Genomic DNA, 18,734 nt, shown 5'->3' with positions numbered 1-18,734 from the left:
CAAGCATTACCACCTGCCTATCTTCTCCAAATCCAGGGCAGGCTTTGCCACTGCAGTCTTGCAGGGCATCCTAGCCAGCCCACAGTCTTCTTGATTGCCTCCACCCTTTTCTTCAGCTTTGGGAATCAACCCAAATGTGATGACTGCAACAGTGAAACACGAAGAACATAGTACAGTTGTGTACACTTACCATAAATGTAGATGTTCGAGTGTATTCACTGTTGCAGTCCTGGTTTCCCTCCCTCCATCCCCCTTGTCTCTCTCTCTCTCTCTCTCCTTACAGGGATTTTTTGGTATTTACTTTCTACTGGTGGTGGTGTTCCACTGTAACCTAGCTCCCTATTTGGGGGGCTTCTGACAGAGCAATAAAAACTGATTTAATGGCGTCGGCTTCCTGATTTTATACCACTGACGACCTGACGTCAGTCCTGGAGTGACAGCAACTGATGCAGAAATACTAAGCCTCTAGTATTCAGGCCAGCTGAGGGCTATCCCTGGCAGGATAACCCAAATGTGATGATTGCAACAGTGAATACACTCGAACATCTACATTTATGGTAAGTCTACACAACTGTACTTTTTGCGCCTGTCAGCCAAATTTTGCTTTTGTTTTTTTGCCTTGGTTGGTGTGGGTGTGTTGGTTCTGATTGTATATATATATATATGTGTGTGTGTGTGTGTGTGTGTGTATATATATATATATATATATATATATATATATATATATATATATATATATATATATATATATATATATATATATATATATATATATATCAAATATTGAATGATTCAGAGAGTGAAAAAAAGAGTGATCATTTTAGAGCAAATCTAACATGATCAAATACTACAAAAAACATTTTTTGCAGGGGGGCAAGCCCCCATGTTACCCCAAATCCTTGTTATTATATATAGCCATCTCCGAGATTGCACAACAGCAGGGTAAAAGCAAATTAGTTGACCTTGTTGCAATTTGATTTCACACAGAAAGCAGCCAATGCTGAAAAACAAGCCAAAAGAGCAATCTCTTTTCTGTCCATTCACTCTTTTTAATGCTGAAAAAGAGCATCTGCGATAGCTGTACCTGTGTGTGTGTGCATTATGTATGATTGAAAACTGATGCTCTATGTAAACATATCAACCATACTGGAAACGATCACCGTTTCAAATTTATGGTACTGGAGATATGTAAGATTGGTTTAAGAATTTAGACATCAGGACACACACTGAATGTGTAGAAATTAAATGGATGAGAATTTTGCAAGCAACTAAAGGGAAAGGGTTAAATGAATTCATACCTATCAAGCCTGGATTATAATCATGTGGTCTAAAACATTAGCCTATAAAAAGAAAGACTTAAAAAAAAAAAAGAGATTTGATGAAGTACTAGGAGTGAGTATGAGAACGATTTGATGAAGTACTAGGAGTGAGTATGAAAGCGCTTATCTTGTTTTTTATTTTATTTCTATTAAAGTTTTAATCAGTGCTCACCATCTGCCTACCAGTATTTTTTTTTTTTTTTGTATTTTTCTATATATGATTTTATATACTGGTAGGATCATTTAGAGAAAGATTGTGAGCAAGGAGTTAACCTGTAATGAAACTTATTTTGAAGGAATTATTTTTTAAGGCTGATTCCTTAGAGGATCTCAAACAACTTTAAAAATGTGAAGTTCAAAGGAGTCGGGGAAGGGTTATCTGAATCCTTTTCTCAAATTTCTCCTGTTCCCCATAGAAAATTAATCTAGATGTAGACTCTTCAACCATTGACAACATTTTCACTGTAGTCAGACTGAGAAAGCTTGTGGAGTGTCTGAAACTGAGCTGTCAGTAGTCCCATAGAGAATACCTTGAAAAAGTCTGAATAGTAACAATTCAAATTGTAACACACAAGAAATAAATTGTTCTTCCTGCAGGCCTCTTTCTGCCTTGTTAATGCAGTCCTTTCATTCACAACACAGACTTCCTAATTTCAGTCAGTTTGGATTGGGAGAAGATGATGAGGTCATTGGTAAAGACCTAGATTCTGATGCATGTTTTCTCTTCCCTTTCCTTTTCCAGGTTAATAAGTCAGTCCACACCGCTCTCCCATTTTGATGTCTCCTCACCAGTCCCATGTTATGCTTCTGTAGACTCAAGGTCAGTCTGACCACCACAGGCTTCATTTTGAATGTTAATTTCTTGCACATCTGCAGCATCAGGTGGCCCTTTTACATCTGCTACCTTGGCACTGACATGTTTCTTGCAAAGTGGTTTTAGGACTTGAGTCCTCAGCCTCATGGCTTTGACCCCAGTTATGTTACTAATACATTCTGTGCAAATGTCAGTGTCTTTGTTGTGCAAACTTCAGGCCCAGTGCCACTTGCACTAATGGTACACATCGGAGCTCAAGGACTCATCATTGGGATCTTCCTTATAGATGTCCTTTTCACCTCTGGATATATCAGCACTGTCTGTCTCAGTGTTGCATTCTGTGTGGGGGAAAGGACATCATTTCAACATTGTGAGTTAACTGAGTAGCTCCCAGAACATATAGCAGCATTGACTGCAGCCTCAGACACTCGCATATGAGTCTTTAGCTCTTGTCTCGTCTCACCAGAGAAACAGAGGAGTGGAGAATCAATGCAGAGATAAATAACAGGTGTCTGGCAGTCATCTTCTTCCTCATCTTCAGAAAGCTTCTCTCCAAGCAAGCTGATGAAGAGAAGGAGGAAGCACAGTCCTTCCATTGGAGGCTTCCATCCTGTACACAGAGAATGGTAGTGGAAAAAATGCCCATTGTCTCGTCCTGAAGACCCCAAGTTCAAGGAGATCCTTGATCTTATGAAATAAAAGGGTTCTTTACCACTAAACACTGTATCTCTCCTTTGCTGGCTTTTTAGGTGGATTTCTTTGCAGATAAGGTGGGTTGCACATGTCATTCTGAGGGTTTCCCAGACCCTGATGTTATAGTTCCTAAGAGACCACACAAGTTCCTATGGCCTTACAAGGACTGGGATTACTGGACAGAAACCCTGCTGGCTGAATTTATAGTGGTGGCAACACCCCTAAAGAGAAAAGCTACATGAGAGAGCCAATTTATCCCTCCTCCTGACAAGGAAGGTTAAACAGTGGACCTCCTTGGGAAGTCTGTTTGAGTCACTTGAGAAGGGACTCTGTATCCATTTGGCATACCTGGTTAACAAGTGGGTATTATCATCATCATCATTTGCTTTCTAGTGCACAAGTGAGAATAACACACTTTGAAACATTCAGATATATTGCCAGTTTATTGCATATTAGACATTTCGCAGTTTGAACCTTCAGTTACATAGCTGCTACAGGAGGCAAGATGGTACTATCTCAAACTGAAAGCAAGAATGCAGTGCATTTTACAGCGTCATAATCTCAGCCTAATCTATGATATCCTTACATGTATATAGTTATGCTGGCCCGTAGTAACAAAGAAGTGTTTGTGTTCACTTCTGGTTACAAGGTAAGATGTAATTGCTTCTTAGTAGCACTTTCCAAGAAATAAAATGTCTGCTTAACACTTTTCTTCTTTTGAAATGCAGTAACACATTTGTTAATACAGACGTTCTGTCTGCTAAAAGACTGCATTATGTTATATTTCTTAAGTATCAGAATTATTCAAGGACGACTTGAGCATATTGCAAAATCATCCTGTGTCAGTCTGACTTGCAACTGCAGTTAGGAAAAAAAAAAAAACAATTTCCATTTCAAAGATGTAGGTGAATATTGTATAAGACATGAAAATAATGAGGCATTTAATATATTCTTACCCTTTTATGTAAAATATGTTTTGATAGATGAAGAATTTTGCTTTTTGTTTGTTTTTAATGTGGTCTTAGTATACTTTAATGTCTGTTCCCCACATTTTTATGACATAGGTAAGAAGCAGTTGATGAATTTAAGTTCCAGGGACAGAAAGCACCAGGAGAGAATACCAGTAGAAAGTATAGAGGCCTCATGCAGGGGAGCTTAAGGCTCACCTCACCTAGCCTGGTAAAGAGAACAGGGTATGGCGATGCATGCTACTCTGAGATTCTACTACATATGATTTAACTCTCCACTAGTGATTTTTCTGCATCAATTATATTCAGATTTTTTAACTGATTTAGATGTCTCTACTGTTATTTCATCTGCTGATGTGAAAATGTATGTATATTATATAGAGTTTTATCCTTTGATGGAATTTTTTTTTTATAATGGACAGTAAGCTTTCAGCAAATGTGCCATATCACAAATTACTTCTGAATTGAGAAAAATAAATAAAACATAAGTAATATTAGCACGTATTAATCTGTAACACATACGTACTACTCAGACTGACTCTTCATGTCCCTCCTTTCATTCCAGAGTGGATGATGATGAAGAAATTATAGTCAAAGCAATGAGCGACTTCTGGGTTGTTGGTAAGAAGTCTGATCAGCGGGAGCTTTATGTTATTTTGAACCAGAAGAATGCAAATCTGATTGAAGTCAATGGTAAGTTTCTATATGAAACCATTATTAATCCACTATTGGAGGGGATAGTCACAGATATTATATATGAATGTATGCATCTATGTGTATGTACACTCACAGTCATATATTCAGTATATTGAATGCACAGAAAGCTGAACCCATGTGCTACTGGCTTTTCTAGAAATTCGAAAAAGTAGATAGCTTGTTGTCAGAGATCATGGTAGAGCAGGCACTGTGCTTTTGCTCTTTCCCCGCTGTAGTGCAGTCTGAGAGCTGTTATATATAAGTAGCAGTGGGTTGCATGGGGCTTGCTTTCCTGCATACAACTTGTTTGAAATTTCTGTATTTATTTTTCATGTTTTTGTGTTCTGATCTTTCGTTATATGTGTGTGTGTGTGTGTGTGTGTATATATATATATATATATATATATGTGTGTGTGTGTGTGTGTGTGTGTGTGTGTGTGTAAAAAGACGTAATGTATTGAAGTTTTATAGCACATCTTTTTACGTACCATTTTCCCTCTAGATTGTTGAAGTCATTTTGATCATATGGTAGTGCAGTGGTTAGATTTTCTCCATTGCAACTCCATGTTCCAAGTTAGATCCATCTTTCCATTTACTCTCTGGTCAGGTCTCCTTTGGTTTCCATCACATGCTGATTATAGCCACTTTAAATTGTCCATGCTTTTGCCTTGAGGCTTGATTCATTAATGTAAAGGGTCTACGTGAACAAATTTACTTAACTGGTTGTGAAATTACAATATTTTAATAAATAAAAACCTTCTTTGAGAGTCCTTAATGTTAATTTTAAACATCCCTCTGGCTGGTATAGCTGTCACAGCAGAGTTCACAAGCAGTTAATCTTTAGTAATCCTCTTGACAATTCAGTCCGGTCTATCTGTAATCACCAAGGGAACGACCCTTGGGGAGGCACTGCTGTGTCTCCTTTTTAGTTCTTTCCAGCTATTCATTACTATCTGTGGAGTAGAGGTTATTCTCTGGTTTGTGATGTATAACTTCAGATGTAGAGGAGTTATGCAATGTTTAATTTTCGAGTCATGAAACTTTGTGCAAGAGAAACAGTCCATCACTTTTTTAAGAATGTACAGCTGTAGATTGAAAATTGTCCAAAAAGGTAGGCACCCTATGTACTTACATTTTGGGCCCCAGTTATAAGCCTGAATTTTTTTTGTTTGGCACTTTATTTCCTTTATTACTGGCAATTTTCAGTAGCTTGTGTTTCCAGTAATGTTCTATCTGTTTTTGGTACTGTTGTATAAAATTCTGTCTCCAAAATACTAGAACATATTACAGTTATTTTCAGGGAATGAAACTGGGATACTCCACTGTGAAACTGAATGTTAGCTTACTCTGTATCATATCTTACCAGGAAAATTATTGTAACTCTTTTTTTTTCTCTTTTGTTGTATTTTGACTTTTTCATATTGATGTATGGAATGTTTCTCTCCAGGCCTCCCCTGAAAAGGAGTTTGTTTTTTAAGACTATCCTAATAAACAAATGTAAATAAATAAGTGAAATACCAATGTTAAGTTGTCAATCTCGCCTTCATTCTTGCTTGATGGGTTCGGAGCCGATCCTCGGCTCCGACTCGGCACTTGCTTTAGCTCGAGAACTCCTTTTACCAGCTCGAGGCAGCCCCATATCCCATGATGCAAGGCAGTAAGTACCCAGATCTCGCTTGTCGCCGCTTGGGAGGTCTTCTTTACCAGCTCCTGGTAAGTTGTTCACTTTTGTGATTTTTCAAGCCCCTTTTAGTCTAAAACTAATTTTTTGATAGTTTAAATTTAATTCTATCCCTTTCTGACAGAAATTCCCTGTCTCTTTTAATTTTTGTTAGTCAATTCCTATCCCATTCCCCGTTAGGGTGTGTGTGTTGGTGTTTTATAGAATACCTCTTGGTATTTTGTTTAATTTAATTTGACTGGTGTGTGTGTGTTGTGTGTTCGGCACCATGTCAAAGGAGAGGGTTTCAGGTTTTAAGAAGTGTGACTCGTGCTGTCAGAAGATGTCTCTGACAGACGGTCACACTTCTTGCCTGTATTGTCTGGGCCCTCTTCACCTGCAGGACTCCTGTGCTATTTGTCACTCCTTCAGCCAGAGAGTCCTGCAGGAGAGACAATGTTGATTCTTAGGCCTTCTTGCCGGAGGGCTCTCCGGCTAAGTCGGCTCCACCAAAATCAACAAAACCTGCCAAGGCCCAGGCTTCTGTATCTAAGCCTGCGGCCTCGCCCGACTGCATTGAGTCGAGATCGCTCGGCTGGAGCCGATTCTGGCTTGACAGCTTCGCACCGATGGCTATCGGTGCCGAATCTGTATTGTCCACTTCGGCGTCGGCCCGATCGGTTCCGACACCCATGTGGCAGGCATCGGTGTCGGCCCGATCGGCTCCGACACCGTTACTTTGGCTGTATCGGCTCCGGCTGGAGCCGATACATCGACGCTCTGTCGGCTCTGAGAAGTCTGTTCGACAGGATCTGTAGTATCGGCTCCGATGGCTCATTCCAGGAAGAGGTCGAGGTCTCCTTCCCTTGGGCCCATACTTTCGGCTCCCGCTTCTCCTCTTCTATCGGAACGGAGCCATCGGAGCCGATCTTCAAGGTCATCCAGGTTGTCAGATCATGACCTAGAGAGAGTGGTCAGTAGATTACTCAAGTCACAGGTACTGGCCCAAATGTTACACAGCCCGTCTCAGCAGACGACTGTTGGTCCACACCCCGTTACAGTTCCTCCTTCAACTCTACCCCAGAGCTTGGAGTTGGAGTCTTCGGGCATGGTTACTGCTACGGCTGGAGGACGGATACCCTCTTCTGTTCCTTCAGCCTCTACTCTTATCTCCTCTTACTTAGAGGGATTCGGTGGTCGGGCTTCCATCGTCTCCTCCGACGGGGTCAGTGGCATCGGACTCTTGTCCGAGCCCGCTCTTCCCTTGGAGCCTCGGCCTTGGTGAGCTCGGCTCCGACATCTGCCTCGAGACTTCCTTCGGTGGCCCCTGGAGTTCCTAGCTCTTGGAGCGGGTTCTCTCGGACCTGCCTGGGAGGGGAGCATTCGAGGTGATGAAGAGTGTACTGGCCACTGGTATCAGTCAGCAGTCTGTTCCCGTAGCTCCTCCCTCTATAGTACCTGTTGACATCTCTGCCACTTCTCTTGCTACAGGACCCAGAGATCCTCCGCCTCAGGTTTCCCATTGGGAATTTCCCCTCTTCCGAGGATTCTCCTGATGTTTAGGAGATCCTCCTAGGAAGAGGACTTGTAAGAGGAAGCATGTAGACTCCCCGAGTCTGTCACTTCGATACTGACTTTGATGAGTCAGTGGGTTTCCCTAGATCCACCTCTGTGGATGTCTCCTTCTCAGATATCCTAGAACTTCTGAAACAGAGGGGAAACTGGCCCACCAACAATCCCTCTGAGGATGAGTCAGTATACCTAGAGGCGTTTGGATCTCGGCCCTCCACCTCCTGGGTGTCTCCGCCTTCGACCCCTTATGCAGGTTATTGCACGAAGGCGTGGCAGCTCCTGACTCTGTAGAGCCAGTCCCTAGGAGGCCTTCTAAATTTATCACTGCCCCTAGTGACAAACAATTCCTTACCAAGGGTGTCCCCGCTGATGCCATGGTGGTGGCTGCGGCCACCAAAAGGAACTTGCAGATCCTTCCGTGCCCGTCCATCCTCCTAATAAGGACTCTAGGACCATGGATAGGTGCAGTAAGCGGATGTTTTCCTCAGCGACCTTTGCTATGCTCGCTGAATTACCTATGTCACTTCACCAGACTCCAAAGAGATATCCTCAAGGAGCTGGGAGAAGTAGTTCAGGATCCTACAGCTGCAGGGGCTCAAGAAAAGATTGATTCGCAGCTAGGAACCCTCAATTCCATTGCTAACTCCTCCATGCGGCTAATATCTTATGCTGCGGATGGAGCGAGTAGAGCAGGCACAGGTGTGGCTCTTAGACGCCAAGCCTGGATGCGGCTATGTGATTTTATGGATCCCTTTAAGGCGTCCTTCACAAATTCTCCCTTTGATGGGTCAGCTTTGTTTGGCCCTCAGGTGAAGGAAACCTTGACCAGGTGTGAGCAGGACGGCAAGACTCTTTCTGCTGTTGGAGTCCGTTTTTCCACCCCTTCTAGGCCTTATCCCAAAGGACAGAAGGGTGGGAAGATGTGGTTCCGTAAATCCCAAGGAGTCACGCCGGATTCACGTGGTCAGTTTACCCCTAGAGGCAGAGGGGGTAACAACAACAGACACTGCTCTAGAGGCAGAGGGGGTCCAAGAAACAAGGAAACAGGGAACCTCCCTCTGAGAAGCCCTTTCAAGCTTCCTGAGGTGTTGGCCGGCTGTCCCTCCTTGGAGAAGATTATCACTGTACCCAGAAGCCTGGCATTCCCTCACTCAAGACAGATGGGTACAGTCGATCATATCCAAGGGTTACATAATTCCTTTCGAGGAAAGTCCCTTCCCTCAAGTTCCCTTCCAGATGTACCACCGGTCTAAGGGACATTGCAGAGTTAGAAATCGCAAAACTACTGCAAAAAAGAGCCATTCAGCCAGTTACAGTAGACCATTCAGAGCCCGGAATCTACTCAAGGTTCTTTTGGTCCCCAAAAGACGGGAGACTGGAGACCAATATTGGATCTCAGCAGACTCAACAAGTCTGTCAGGAAAACAAGATTCGAATGGTCACTCTTCAGTCAATTCTGCCCTTCTTACAGAAGGACAACTGGATGTGCTCAATAGATCTTCAGGGCCACGCACTATCACATCAAAATTCACAGACGCCCAGGAGATTTCTCCGCTTTGGCTGGGGTCCAGTCACTTCCAGTTCAGAGCCCTGCCCTTTGGTCTCACTCACGGCCCCAGAGTGTTCACCAAATGTATGGCAGTGGTAACGGCTCACCTGAGACGTCAGGGATTCCAGGTGTTTCCGTATCTCGACGACTGGCTCCTGTCAGCCACCACCAGGCATCAGCTTATACAAGCCAGGGATTACACAATAGACCTGTGTTCTCATTTAGGCATCTCAATCAACTTCGAAAAGTCATCCTTATCGCCCTGCCAGTCTATTACCTTCATAGGCGCAAACTTAGATACTGTTCGGATGTCAGCTACCCTTACAGAACAAAGAGTTTCAGACATTCAAACTCATGTCAGGATCATTCTGGCCAGCAAGAAAGTACAGGCCAGAATGGTTCTAAAGGTATTAGGTCTCATGGCTGCGGCCATTACTCTTCTTCCCCTGGCTCGGTTCTACATGCGCCTCCTTCAGTGGATGCTGTTCACACAGTGGTCATACCAGCAACTCCCAATGCGTCACCAGATTCTGGTGACACAAACATGCAAAGAACATCTTGCTTGGTGGATCACATCGCCTCAGGTTCACCAAGGCAGGTGCTTTGTACCTCCGTCCCCGATAGCCACTGTCACCACGGATGCCTCCCTGATCGGGTGGGGGGGGTCATTATCAGGGCAGGATGGTTCATGGGACGTGGCAACCGTTCGAGTACCATCTGCACATAAATGTCCTGGAGATGAGAGCAGTGCTTTTAACGCTGCAAGCCCTCAAACTCTTTCTTCCCGGAGGGCCAATTGCAGTCCACACAGACAACATGTCTGTAGTTTGGTATATCAACAAACAGGGCGGAACCAAGTCCTACCCCTTGTGTCGAGAAGCGCTCAGACTTTGGCAATGGGCGATCTCCTCTCATCGGTTTCTGGTAGCAACGCATATCCCTGGGAAAACCAACATTATAGCGGACAGATTGAGCAGAGCTATTCTCATGCCTCACGAGTGGTCTCTCAAACAATCTATAGCGAAGAGATTTTTCTGGAATGGGGTCGTCCATGTTGCGATCTTTTGCTACTCCCCAAAACAGCAAATGTCCAGACTTCTTCAGCCTCTTTCCTCTATCAGGCCATCCCCCCAGAGACGCTCTGACCCAGGATTGGCCCCAGGGACTTCTTTATGCCTTCCTCCATTTCCTCTGATCCCTCAGGTGATCCAGAAAGCTACCGTTTGAGAGCCAAACTGATTCTCATTGCCCTTACTGGCCTCGACAAGTTTGGTTTCCGTTCCTCCATCATCACCTTTTGGTGCAGCCGTGGCATCTGAACCCAGTGCCAGATCTACTGATTCACCAATCCGGTCAGCTGCACCGGTCAATCCCTTCTCTCAACCTCACAGCTTGGTTGCTCCACTTCCTTCCTTAGCCAGGCTTCCTTTGATCTCTAACCCAGTTAGAGACATCATAGTAGCTTCACTAAAATCCTCTACCAGGAGGATTTACACAAGCAAATGGAACGTTTCTCTTATTGGGCTAAGGCCCAAAATATTGATCCTTTACTGCCCCTGTTCAGGCAGTTCTGGACTTCTTAGCAGAGATTTTTCATGCAGGCTCCTCTTCTTCCACAGTCAGAGTTCAATTGGCTGCTATTTCTAATTTTCATGTCGGGATAGCAGATCATAATATTATGTCCCATAGGCTCTGCAGGGCCTTCTTGAAAGGAATTTTCCTACTGAAGCCTCCAATCAGGAATCCTCCTCCTCAGTGGGATCTAAATTTAGTGCTGACATCCTTGATTCTTCCCCCCTTCTAGCCAGCTGTTTCTTGTTCCCTGAAATATCTTTCTTGGAAAACTTTATTTCTAGTGGCTATTACATCTGCCAGGAGGGTGTCTGAACTTCATGCTCTTTCGGTTCGACCCCCCTATTTGATTTTTCACAAAGACAGATTATCTTTGAGAACTAATCCATCCTTTTTACCTAAGGTTGCTTCAAAGAACAATCTCAATCAATCCATTGATCTCCCGGTATTTTTTCCTAACTATTCAGATAGGGCTGAACAAAAGCTACATTATCTTGACGCCCACCGACAACTCAGATATTATTTGGACAGAACAAAAAATTTAGAAAATCTGATCAACTTTGTTTCCTATGCGGATAATAAAAAGGCCTTCCTGTTTCTAAAGTGACTTTGTCCAGATGGCTTTCTTCGTCATCACTGAAATCTATACTCAGGGGAAAACAGCTGTGCTCAAAACCTAAAGCACATTCAACCAGGAGTTTAGCTACTTCTACAGCTTTCAGGCTAGACTTCCTTTGGACACTATTTGTGCAGCGCCACTTGGGCCACTCCTCACACTTTTGTTTCCCATTACAAATTGGACTTGGCCTCCAGGGACAGAGCCAGTTTTGGCTCTACAGTCCTCAAGAGTTTGTTCCATTGAGCCACCCAGGATAGAGGTGCTAGGGACGCTCCCATCACGGAAGAATGAAGGCGAGATTGACAACTTAAGATTAACAAGTTATGTACCTACCATAAGGTTCCATGTTAGTTGTCTTCTCGCCTTCTTTCTGCACCCTCCCTCCTTCCCCTGGCCTGGACAGACCTTGTATAAGAAACTATTATGCTAAAGACCATTCAGACCTGGTCCTTTTTCCATCTGTAAGTTTCTTCTTCCTTTGGGAAGTATTTTTTGCTTGGTGTTATTGCCCTTTGTTAACAAACGAGATCTGGGTACTTACTGCCTTGCATCATGGGATATGGGGCTGCCTCGAGCTGGTAAAAGGAGTTCTCGAGCTAAAGCAGTAGCGTCGAGCCGAGGATCGGCTCCGAACCCATCAAGCAAGAAAGAAGGCGAGAGAAGACAACTAACATGGAACGTTATGGTAGGTACATAACTTCTTATTATATTTTATTCTAAGCTTCAAAGATAGTGAACAGATGCATTTTTTAATGATATTGTTCTTTCATCATTTTTTTTTGTTCCCATAGTTTTTAACAAGTTTGAAGACGTCACTTTTTTATAGTGATAGCGTTTTCACCCTGTTTTTAAAACAACACAATATATTTTGTGCAGTTTTTTGCTAGACTAAACAAAAAACTAATTTCAACATATTTGATCCAGACTGAATGTTTTTGGAAGTGGAGCAGGTTGTCAGGTTTGAATGGTCTTTCTCAACTGGATTCAATTATACAGGCTTAAAAAGGACTGAGATAACCCAAAAGTTTCAAGACACTGTGCTTGAATAATTATTTATCTATTGTACTCAGCGTGTTCCTTTGGTTGTAAAGGTGTTTTAGGTTCCAGAATTAGTAGAATCAATTTGAATACTGTGGCAGTGAAAAAAAAAACAACCAAAACCTGTACACACAGAGCTAGTGAAAAGCAGCAAAAAAATATATATATGGTAGGAGCTGTGTACTGTTTTATTTCACTAGTAGTACGTTCTTTTGTCTCACATAGACTTCATCAGAGTGAAATAAAACTGTTGAAATAATCAAGCTTTTAAATCTCAAGGATACCAATCAGATTTCAAATCAAATCAGCAGTTAATTAATGAATGAATAATCCATCAAGTTGTGCTAAGACAGGCTAAGGCTAAAATTTTGCTTGTTTTGTTTGTATTTTGGTTTTTGTCGTTAGTGAGAAAAAAAAAGTTTAAAATGACATTAACATAACAGTCTTAGATATATTTTCTAAACACTGCCTGCATGAGCTTTGCCGCTACACATCCTTACTTTAACTCCAAGGCTTAATGTACCTTAGAAGTGTCTACTGCTGAATAGCCTCGTTCACATGGGCCATATTTGAGCAAATGTACATTTCTCACACAACCTTATTCATAGGAATTTCAAGGTAGTTGAGTCTCATGAAGATTTATACCTTGGCCCCTTTCTTTAGTAAGGTTAGGTCATTCAAGCTCAGGGTGAATTTGTGGATGCCCATCTAGTCATGTAGGTCCAATATGAAGGATGATGTATACACTGCTTAATCTGCAGAAGACAGTGTGTTCCAGAGATGGGAGAGGTCCTGCACAATGATTTTGTCTCTCCACTGATTATGATCTGTTGGTGAAGTTGTAGGTTCTTGGTTCTAGTATCTGTGTGAATCTATAAGACTTGTGGAGATACAAAAAAAGTCCAAGACAACTAGGTCTTTAATGGTGAGAAGGTGAGGCATAGATATCCTGTCAAGATTTAGTAAGGTGCTTAATAAAGTGACAGTGCTTCCGGTCTCTCTTGGTAGCTCTGGATGTGTAAGCCCATGATCTTCTTGGTTAGGAACCTCTGTGGTCTTTCTAGTTGCTTGGTATGTCTAGTTAGATACTCCTAGAAGGAGGCATTGTGCTCAATAATCAGCCTAATCAAAACTGAATATAGGGAAACAATGAGCTTTTTAGATCCATTTGATATTCTTTTGGCAGTTAGCAGTGCTAAGTAGAAGTATTTTCTGACTGTTGCTGTCATATCATGATCGGAAATGAGGGAATTAACCTATAGATAAGTACCAGGCTAGCTGCTCTTGAAGGCCATTTTAAGCCTAGCTAATTTACTTTTTTGGTCTTGAATTAACCTCGGTCATTTAGGTAGAGATTGTCCTTACCCATCGTATGGTCGATAATTATATGTTACCCCTAATGAGAATAACTGGGATCTTACTATAGGTAATCTTGAGGGGACATGTGCATTAGATAAATCATTTAGGAGCTGACTCTGTCCATTAGTAGTATAGGGGGCAGTCCTGGGGTGAATTTTTGTTCCCCATCCATATATCCAGGTTGCACTTGAATATGGACAGAGATGAACTTTGTTTTTATGTGGATAGGGAGTCTTTTCCAGAACAATGGTATTCTCTGCAAGATACACCTGTCCCTCCAAATGTTGCAGAAGAGGTTTATGTCCCTAGACCAAGTATTTCTGATGCAGTTTGATTTGCCAGTACAATTACTGGGGTGGAGATGCCTTGTATGCCAGACACAGATCACCACTTAGCAGTCTGTAGGATACAGAGTATAGTGACAGGGCTTTGACTCTGTCCATATAAGGCATGCTGTTTAGGCCATGTATCATTTTAATAAGGTATCTCTCTGGGAGTTTCAGTTGCAGCATGATGATGATGAACTTGTGATCTAAGGTTAACATTTTTATCTTGAAGTAGAATATTGCCTGTGCTTGTAAATGTGACTATTGGACCATTTTGCATCTAATCTGAGCCCATTTATAGTACACCAGGTATATGTGAAGGTAGGGTCTTGCTGAAGGGTTAGGGTATCATGGGGGGTGCTTGACAACTTCCAGTTTGCAGTCCTTTGCAAAATTAGTTACACAGAAATCTTGGTTTCCAGAGATGAGGCATCTGAAACTTGCACTGTGTAGACGTTTGTCTTTAAGCCAGTTTTGCTATCCATCTTACCAACTAGGGGTCTGTTTTGGTTCTAAATACCTAGGACAAGTCAAACTGAAGCAGGTCAAGTCTAATGAGATTTTTTGGTATTGTCGTGTGTAAGGTCTATTGTAATACATTTCATGGCTTTGCAGATAAGACTGTTCATGCTAATGAGTCTGTAATTCCCAGGGTCAGTGTAAGGCCTCTTTGTGGAGTGACGTCACCTCTGTGTTACACCATACTTCAGGGACCAAATCTGCAGCTAAACTTGAGCTTGAGTAACAGAGTTTGAGGACTCGCTCTGCTGAGGCATGCTAGTTAGTACTGTTTATTAGCCAAGTATATTGTCATGCCCCCATTATAGAAGTATTTTTGGTCTGACAAAGCACCTTCAGTATACATTTCTTTGCAGTAATATGGGGTTTAAGTGATTCAGAGATGTGTAGATTCTGGAAAGAAGTCTCTGGGATACAACTATCACTGAATTTCTTTGTAAGTCTCTTAGAAATGTAAATTGGGTCAAAATAGTGGGTGCCATTTTGAGTATGTTCAGAGCATTGTTGTGTGTTATTTCTTAGTTTCCTAATGTAGCTGGAGAAAGATTTGTAATTTTCCTTAGCTTTAAGATGGTAACCCGCTTTCAGGGGCTGCTTTAGTAGACCTGATAGTAGTAGTAAAATTTTTTTATTATTTCTGTTATCTGTAGTATATGGGTATTTGGGTCTGCTGTACAATTTAAGACATTTTTCCCTTTTATTTTAAACTTTATTTATATTGGAGACCACCAAGGAAATTTGTTTTTGAATGTCCCATTATATTTTGATCTGGTTAGGACTGACAGCTCTGTGCATTTATCTAGATGGGTATATAACCCCTTTTTGATGCTATCTGCTTTGTTCTCGTCTGAGCTGAGTGAGCCATGAGAGCATTTTGATACCTCATCACATAATTTGATAAGGGTAATTCATTTGAAGTCCGAGATATTAGATGCAGGGGCTTTAGAGTAGATGAAAGTCACTGGTTTACAGTGCAGCCTAACCAGGGAAGGTGATATCATGGGACTAGTGCATAAAGAGGCTATATTTATAAGAGTGATTGAGAATATTATGTTATCTAGTAGGTTTGTTAACTATTTGATCCAGGGAGTTTTTGTTTATTAACTTTAAGAGCTTCTTTGCTTACCCTACACTGGAAGTATAGCTGATCCAGTTTATTGAAGGGTAGTTGAAGTCTCCCAATATAATGCAGTTGTTTCTAATAGGGAGTTCCTAGAGTACACTTAGGAATCTTTAATCTTATAGTGAGCATGGAGGGTATCCTTTAAACTGGGATATAAGCTAATAGTTTATAAGATGTGTATTGGCAAATACAAGAAGGTATTCAACTAACATGACAGACACTGCATTTCAACTAGGAAGTCAAAAGTGAACAACCTAACAAGAGTTTCTCATTATTCTGACCTTCATTTTGTGTCTGGTTATGTATACAAAATGTTTGAGGATGGAAAAAAAAGACTGTTAAGGAAGTGAAGGTTAAGAGTAACAGAGCAGATGTATATGTTGTTCAAGTATAGGAGTTACTAGGGAAAGATACTATAGGAAGAAGACGTGAATGCAGACATGCTAAGATACCGCAGGAGTGCAGATTGTAATTAGCTAGGAAGAGAATGGGGATAAAGACGTGGACATTGGGTGAAAACCTCTCTAGGTATGATGAGAGGATGCAGAGTAGATGGATGAATGGTTATGGAGTGAAATGAATAAACAGCAGTGGTATTTGAGCCTATAACCTGCTACTTAGTAGCATTAGGCACTGCAATGATAAAACATAATTTTTCAGTTCTTTCTTGAAAAGGTTATCCAGTGAACATAGGTTTTACACACACACACACACACACACACACACACACACACACACACACACACACACACACACTAAAGAAAACCTAGACCCCCAGGCTACTTTTCTTTCCTTCTAAAGCCTAGAAGGGGAGTTGTGACCAAAGGCACAACTAATTCATTGATTTAAGGGGAAGAGAATTCCATTGTCTAGGTAGAACAGAATCAGAAAGCATGCAGCTAGCACCGGTGGCATAGAGGGATAAAGCCCCAATTATTAGCACAAGTTAGCACCCTGGGAATGTAAGGCTGGCAGGGAGGATGGGCATACCCATCCTAGGTGGTTTGGAGCTTTTTGCTGGTTGTAGCAGTCCTTGTGAGGAAGGAGTCTGGCTTGTGACCACAGGGATGTGTGTGGCACACCAAGCCACCAACTGGCAGTAGCCTTCTGTGAGCAAGTGACGTGTAAGATGTTATGTCTGCCATGGTGAGGTGGGTTACACATACTCCCACTTATAAGAGGGATTGGGCCAAATCCTAAAATATCCTCATTGACAGGATGCTGGAGAGACTGCAAGCAAGTGTTATGACTGCTTAAGTGACAACCTACTGGACAGCTGTGAAATACTAGTTCAACTCCATCTGTAGATACTTGATAGTTGATGGGTGTGGGATGCAAAAATAAGGAAAAAGAAGAGGTTGCCACAAAATGATTTGACATTTTTGGAACAGCTTATTACTGATGATGATGGTGGTGATTACTGAAAAATTAGTATATTTGTGGATCATAAGGACACCCCACTCACCCAAACTCTAAGTTTTTACTTTCAGTATAACCCAAGTTTGGTCTCCCTCTTTTACCTTTCTGTATACATAGGTTCATAGGTAGGTACTAGGCTATTGGCCCAAGGGCCTATGTAAGCCTAGCCAACAAGGTTCCATAGCTTACGCCACCTAAGAAAGTTATTTTCCTGTGCCACTGTCCAGCAGAGAGACAGAAGTGATCCCCGGGGTGTATTTCCTATTTCCCATCCACTCATCAAGATTTTTCTTGAATAGTGCTAATGAAGAACTTTGCCTGACATGGATGGGTAGCTTGTTCTAGAGTATAGTAAGTCTCTGGGACAGGAATCTATCCCTCCAGCATGTCCTGTTTATTGTGGTGACAAGGTTTAGGTCCCTAGAGCGTGTAGCTTGGAGGGATTGGGATTTCTTTAGGTGTAGCATGTCCAACAGATCTGGGTTTGACATAGCTTTATATGTTAGGCAGAGATCACCTCTGAGTAGGCGATATGTTACGGAGTAAAGCTAGAGTTTTTTGAGGCAGTCAGTGTAGGGCATTTGTTTGAAGCCAGTAATCCTCTTTGTGAGGTACTTCTGTGGCCTTTCCAGCTGCTGCAGATGTCTTGTGAGGTACATTCCAAAAGGGCGTTGTACTCTATAATGGGTCTAATGAGTGACGAGTAGAGGGGAGCAATGGCCTCTTTTTTTCCTCGATGAGAGCCCTTTTATGATGAGGTGTGCCACGTAGAAGGACTTCCTGACTACTGTGGCGATGTGACTATCAAAGGAGAGACTACTGTCCACCTGGGTCCCAAGGTCTTTTATCATGCATTCGGTGTTAAGTAGATTGCTGCCTTATGTGGTAGTTCATGAGTACAGAGTTTTTACCAAAGGGGGGGATGGCATTGCACTTTTTGGCATTGAGCTTGAGGCCACAGCTCTGACACCAGGCATCTGTCTCAGTAAGGCCCTTCCGTAGGATGTCCACATCATTTGGGGACTTGACTATGGCTCCTAGTTTGCAGTCATCTGCGAAGTTCGTTAGCCTTACTTACATAAAAACGTGACTGTTTATTGTGCAGTATGATGTCTAATGTGTGACCTTATTCATGCCAAATTACCCTGTTGTATCTAAGTCTATGCTTACTTCAGCTCTTATGTTAACTTTATCAGTACCTTATATATTTTTCTCTATTTTAATACTGTATAACAAACATTTCCATACGAGAGCTTATATTAGTGACTTATGTGTTACCTTTCTACTTGTGATTTTTTTTTTTCTTTTTTTGTAATGGAGCTTTTCTCCCCGGGCCTCTGCTGAAAATGGGCTCCTGGCCCAGTCGGACAATCCCAGTAAACAAATGTAAAATAAAATAAAATTAAGTAAATAAATAAAATAAGAGCTACAATAATGTTCAGATCAATTTCCTGACAAGGAACACTGATTCCGTAATATAAGGTTCTT

General features: G+C 42.0%; 1 protein-coding gene across 2 annotated transcripts in view; it reads left to right on the top strand.

Moving 5' to 3' along the window:
* The window catches only part of CCZ1 (CCZ1 homolog, vacuolar protein trafficking and biogenesis associated), a 1,119,178-nt gene that overhangs the window by 1,043,250 nt on the left and 57,194 nt on the right, over nucleotides 1-18,734 (top strand). For both annotated transcript variants that reach the window (XM_044089701.1, XM_044089702.1), the window contains one exon: nucleotides 4,360-4,487. In XM_044089701.1, the coding sequence (XP_043945636.1) occupies nucleotides 4,360-4,487 (128 nt within the window). The remainder of the gene's footprint in view (nucleotides 1-4,359; nucleotides 4,488-18,734) is intronic.

Source organism: Protopterus annectens, chromosome 12.part0 (assembly GCF_019279795.1).
Source record: "Protopterus annectens isolate FY-2018-M chromosome 12.part0, PAN1.0, whole genome shotgun sequence".
NCBI classification, from domain to species: domain Eukaryota; kingdom Metazoa; phylum Chordata; order Ceratodontiformes; family Protopteridae; genus Protopterus; species Protopterus annectens.
This window is presented reverse-complemented; position numbering and strand designations above follow the sequence as displayed.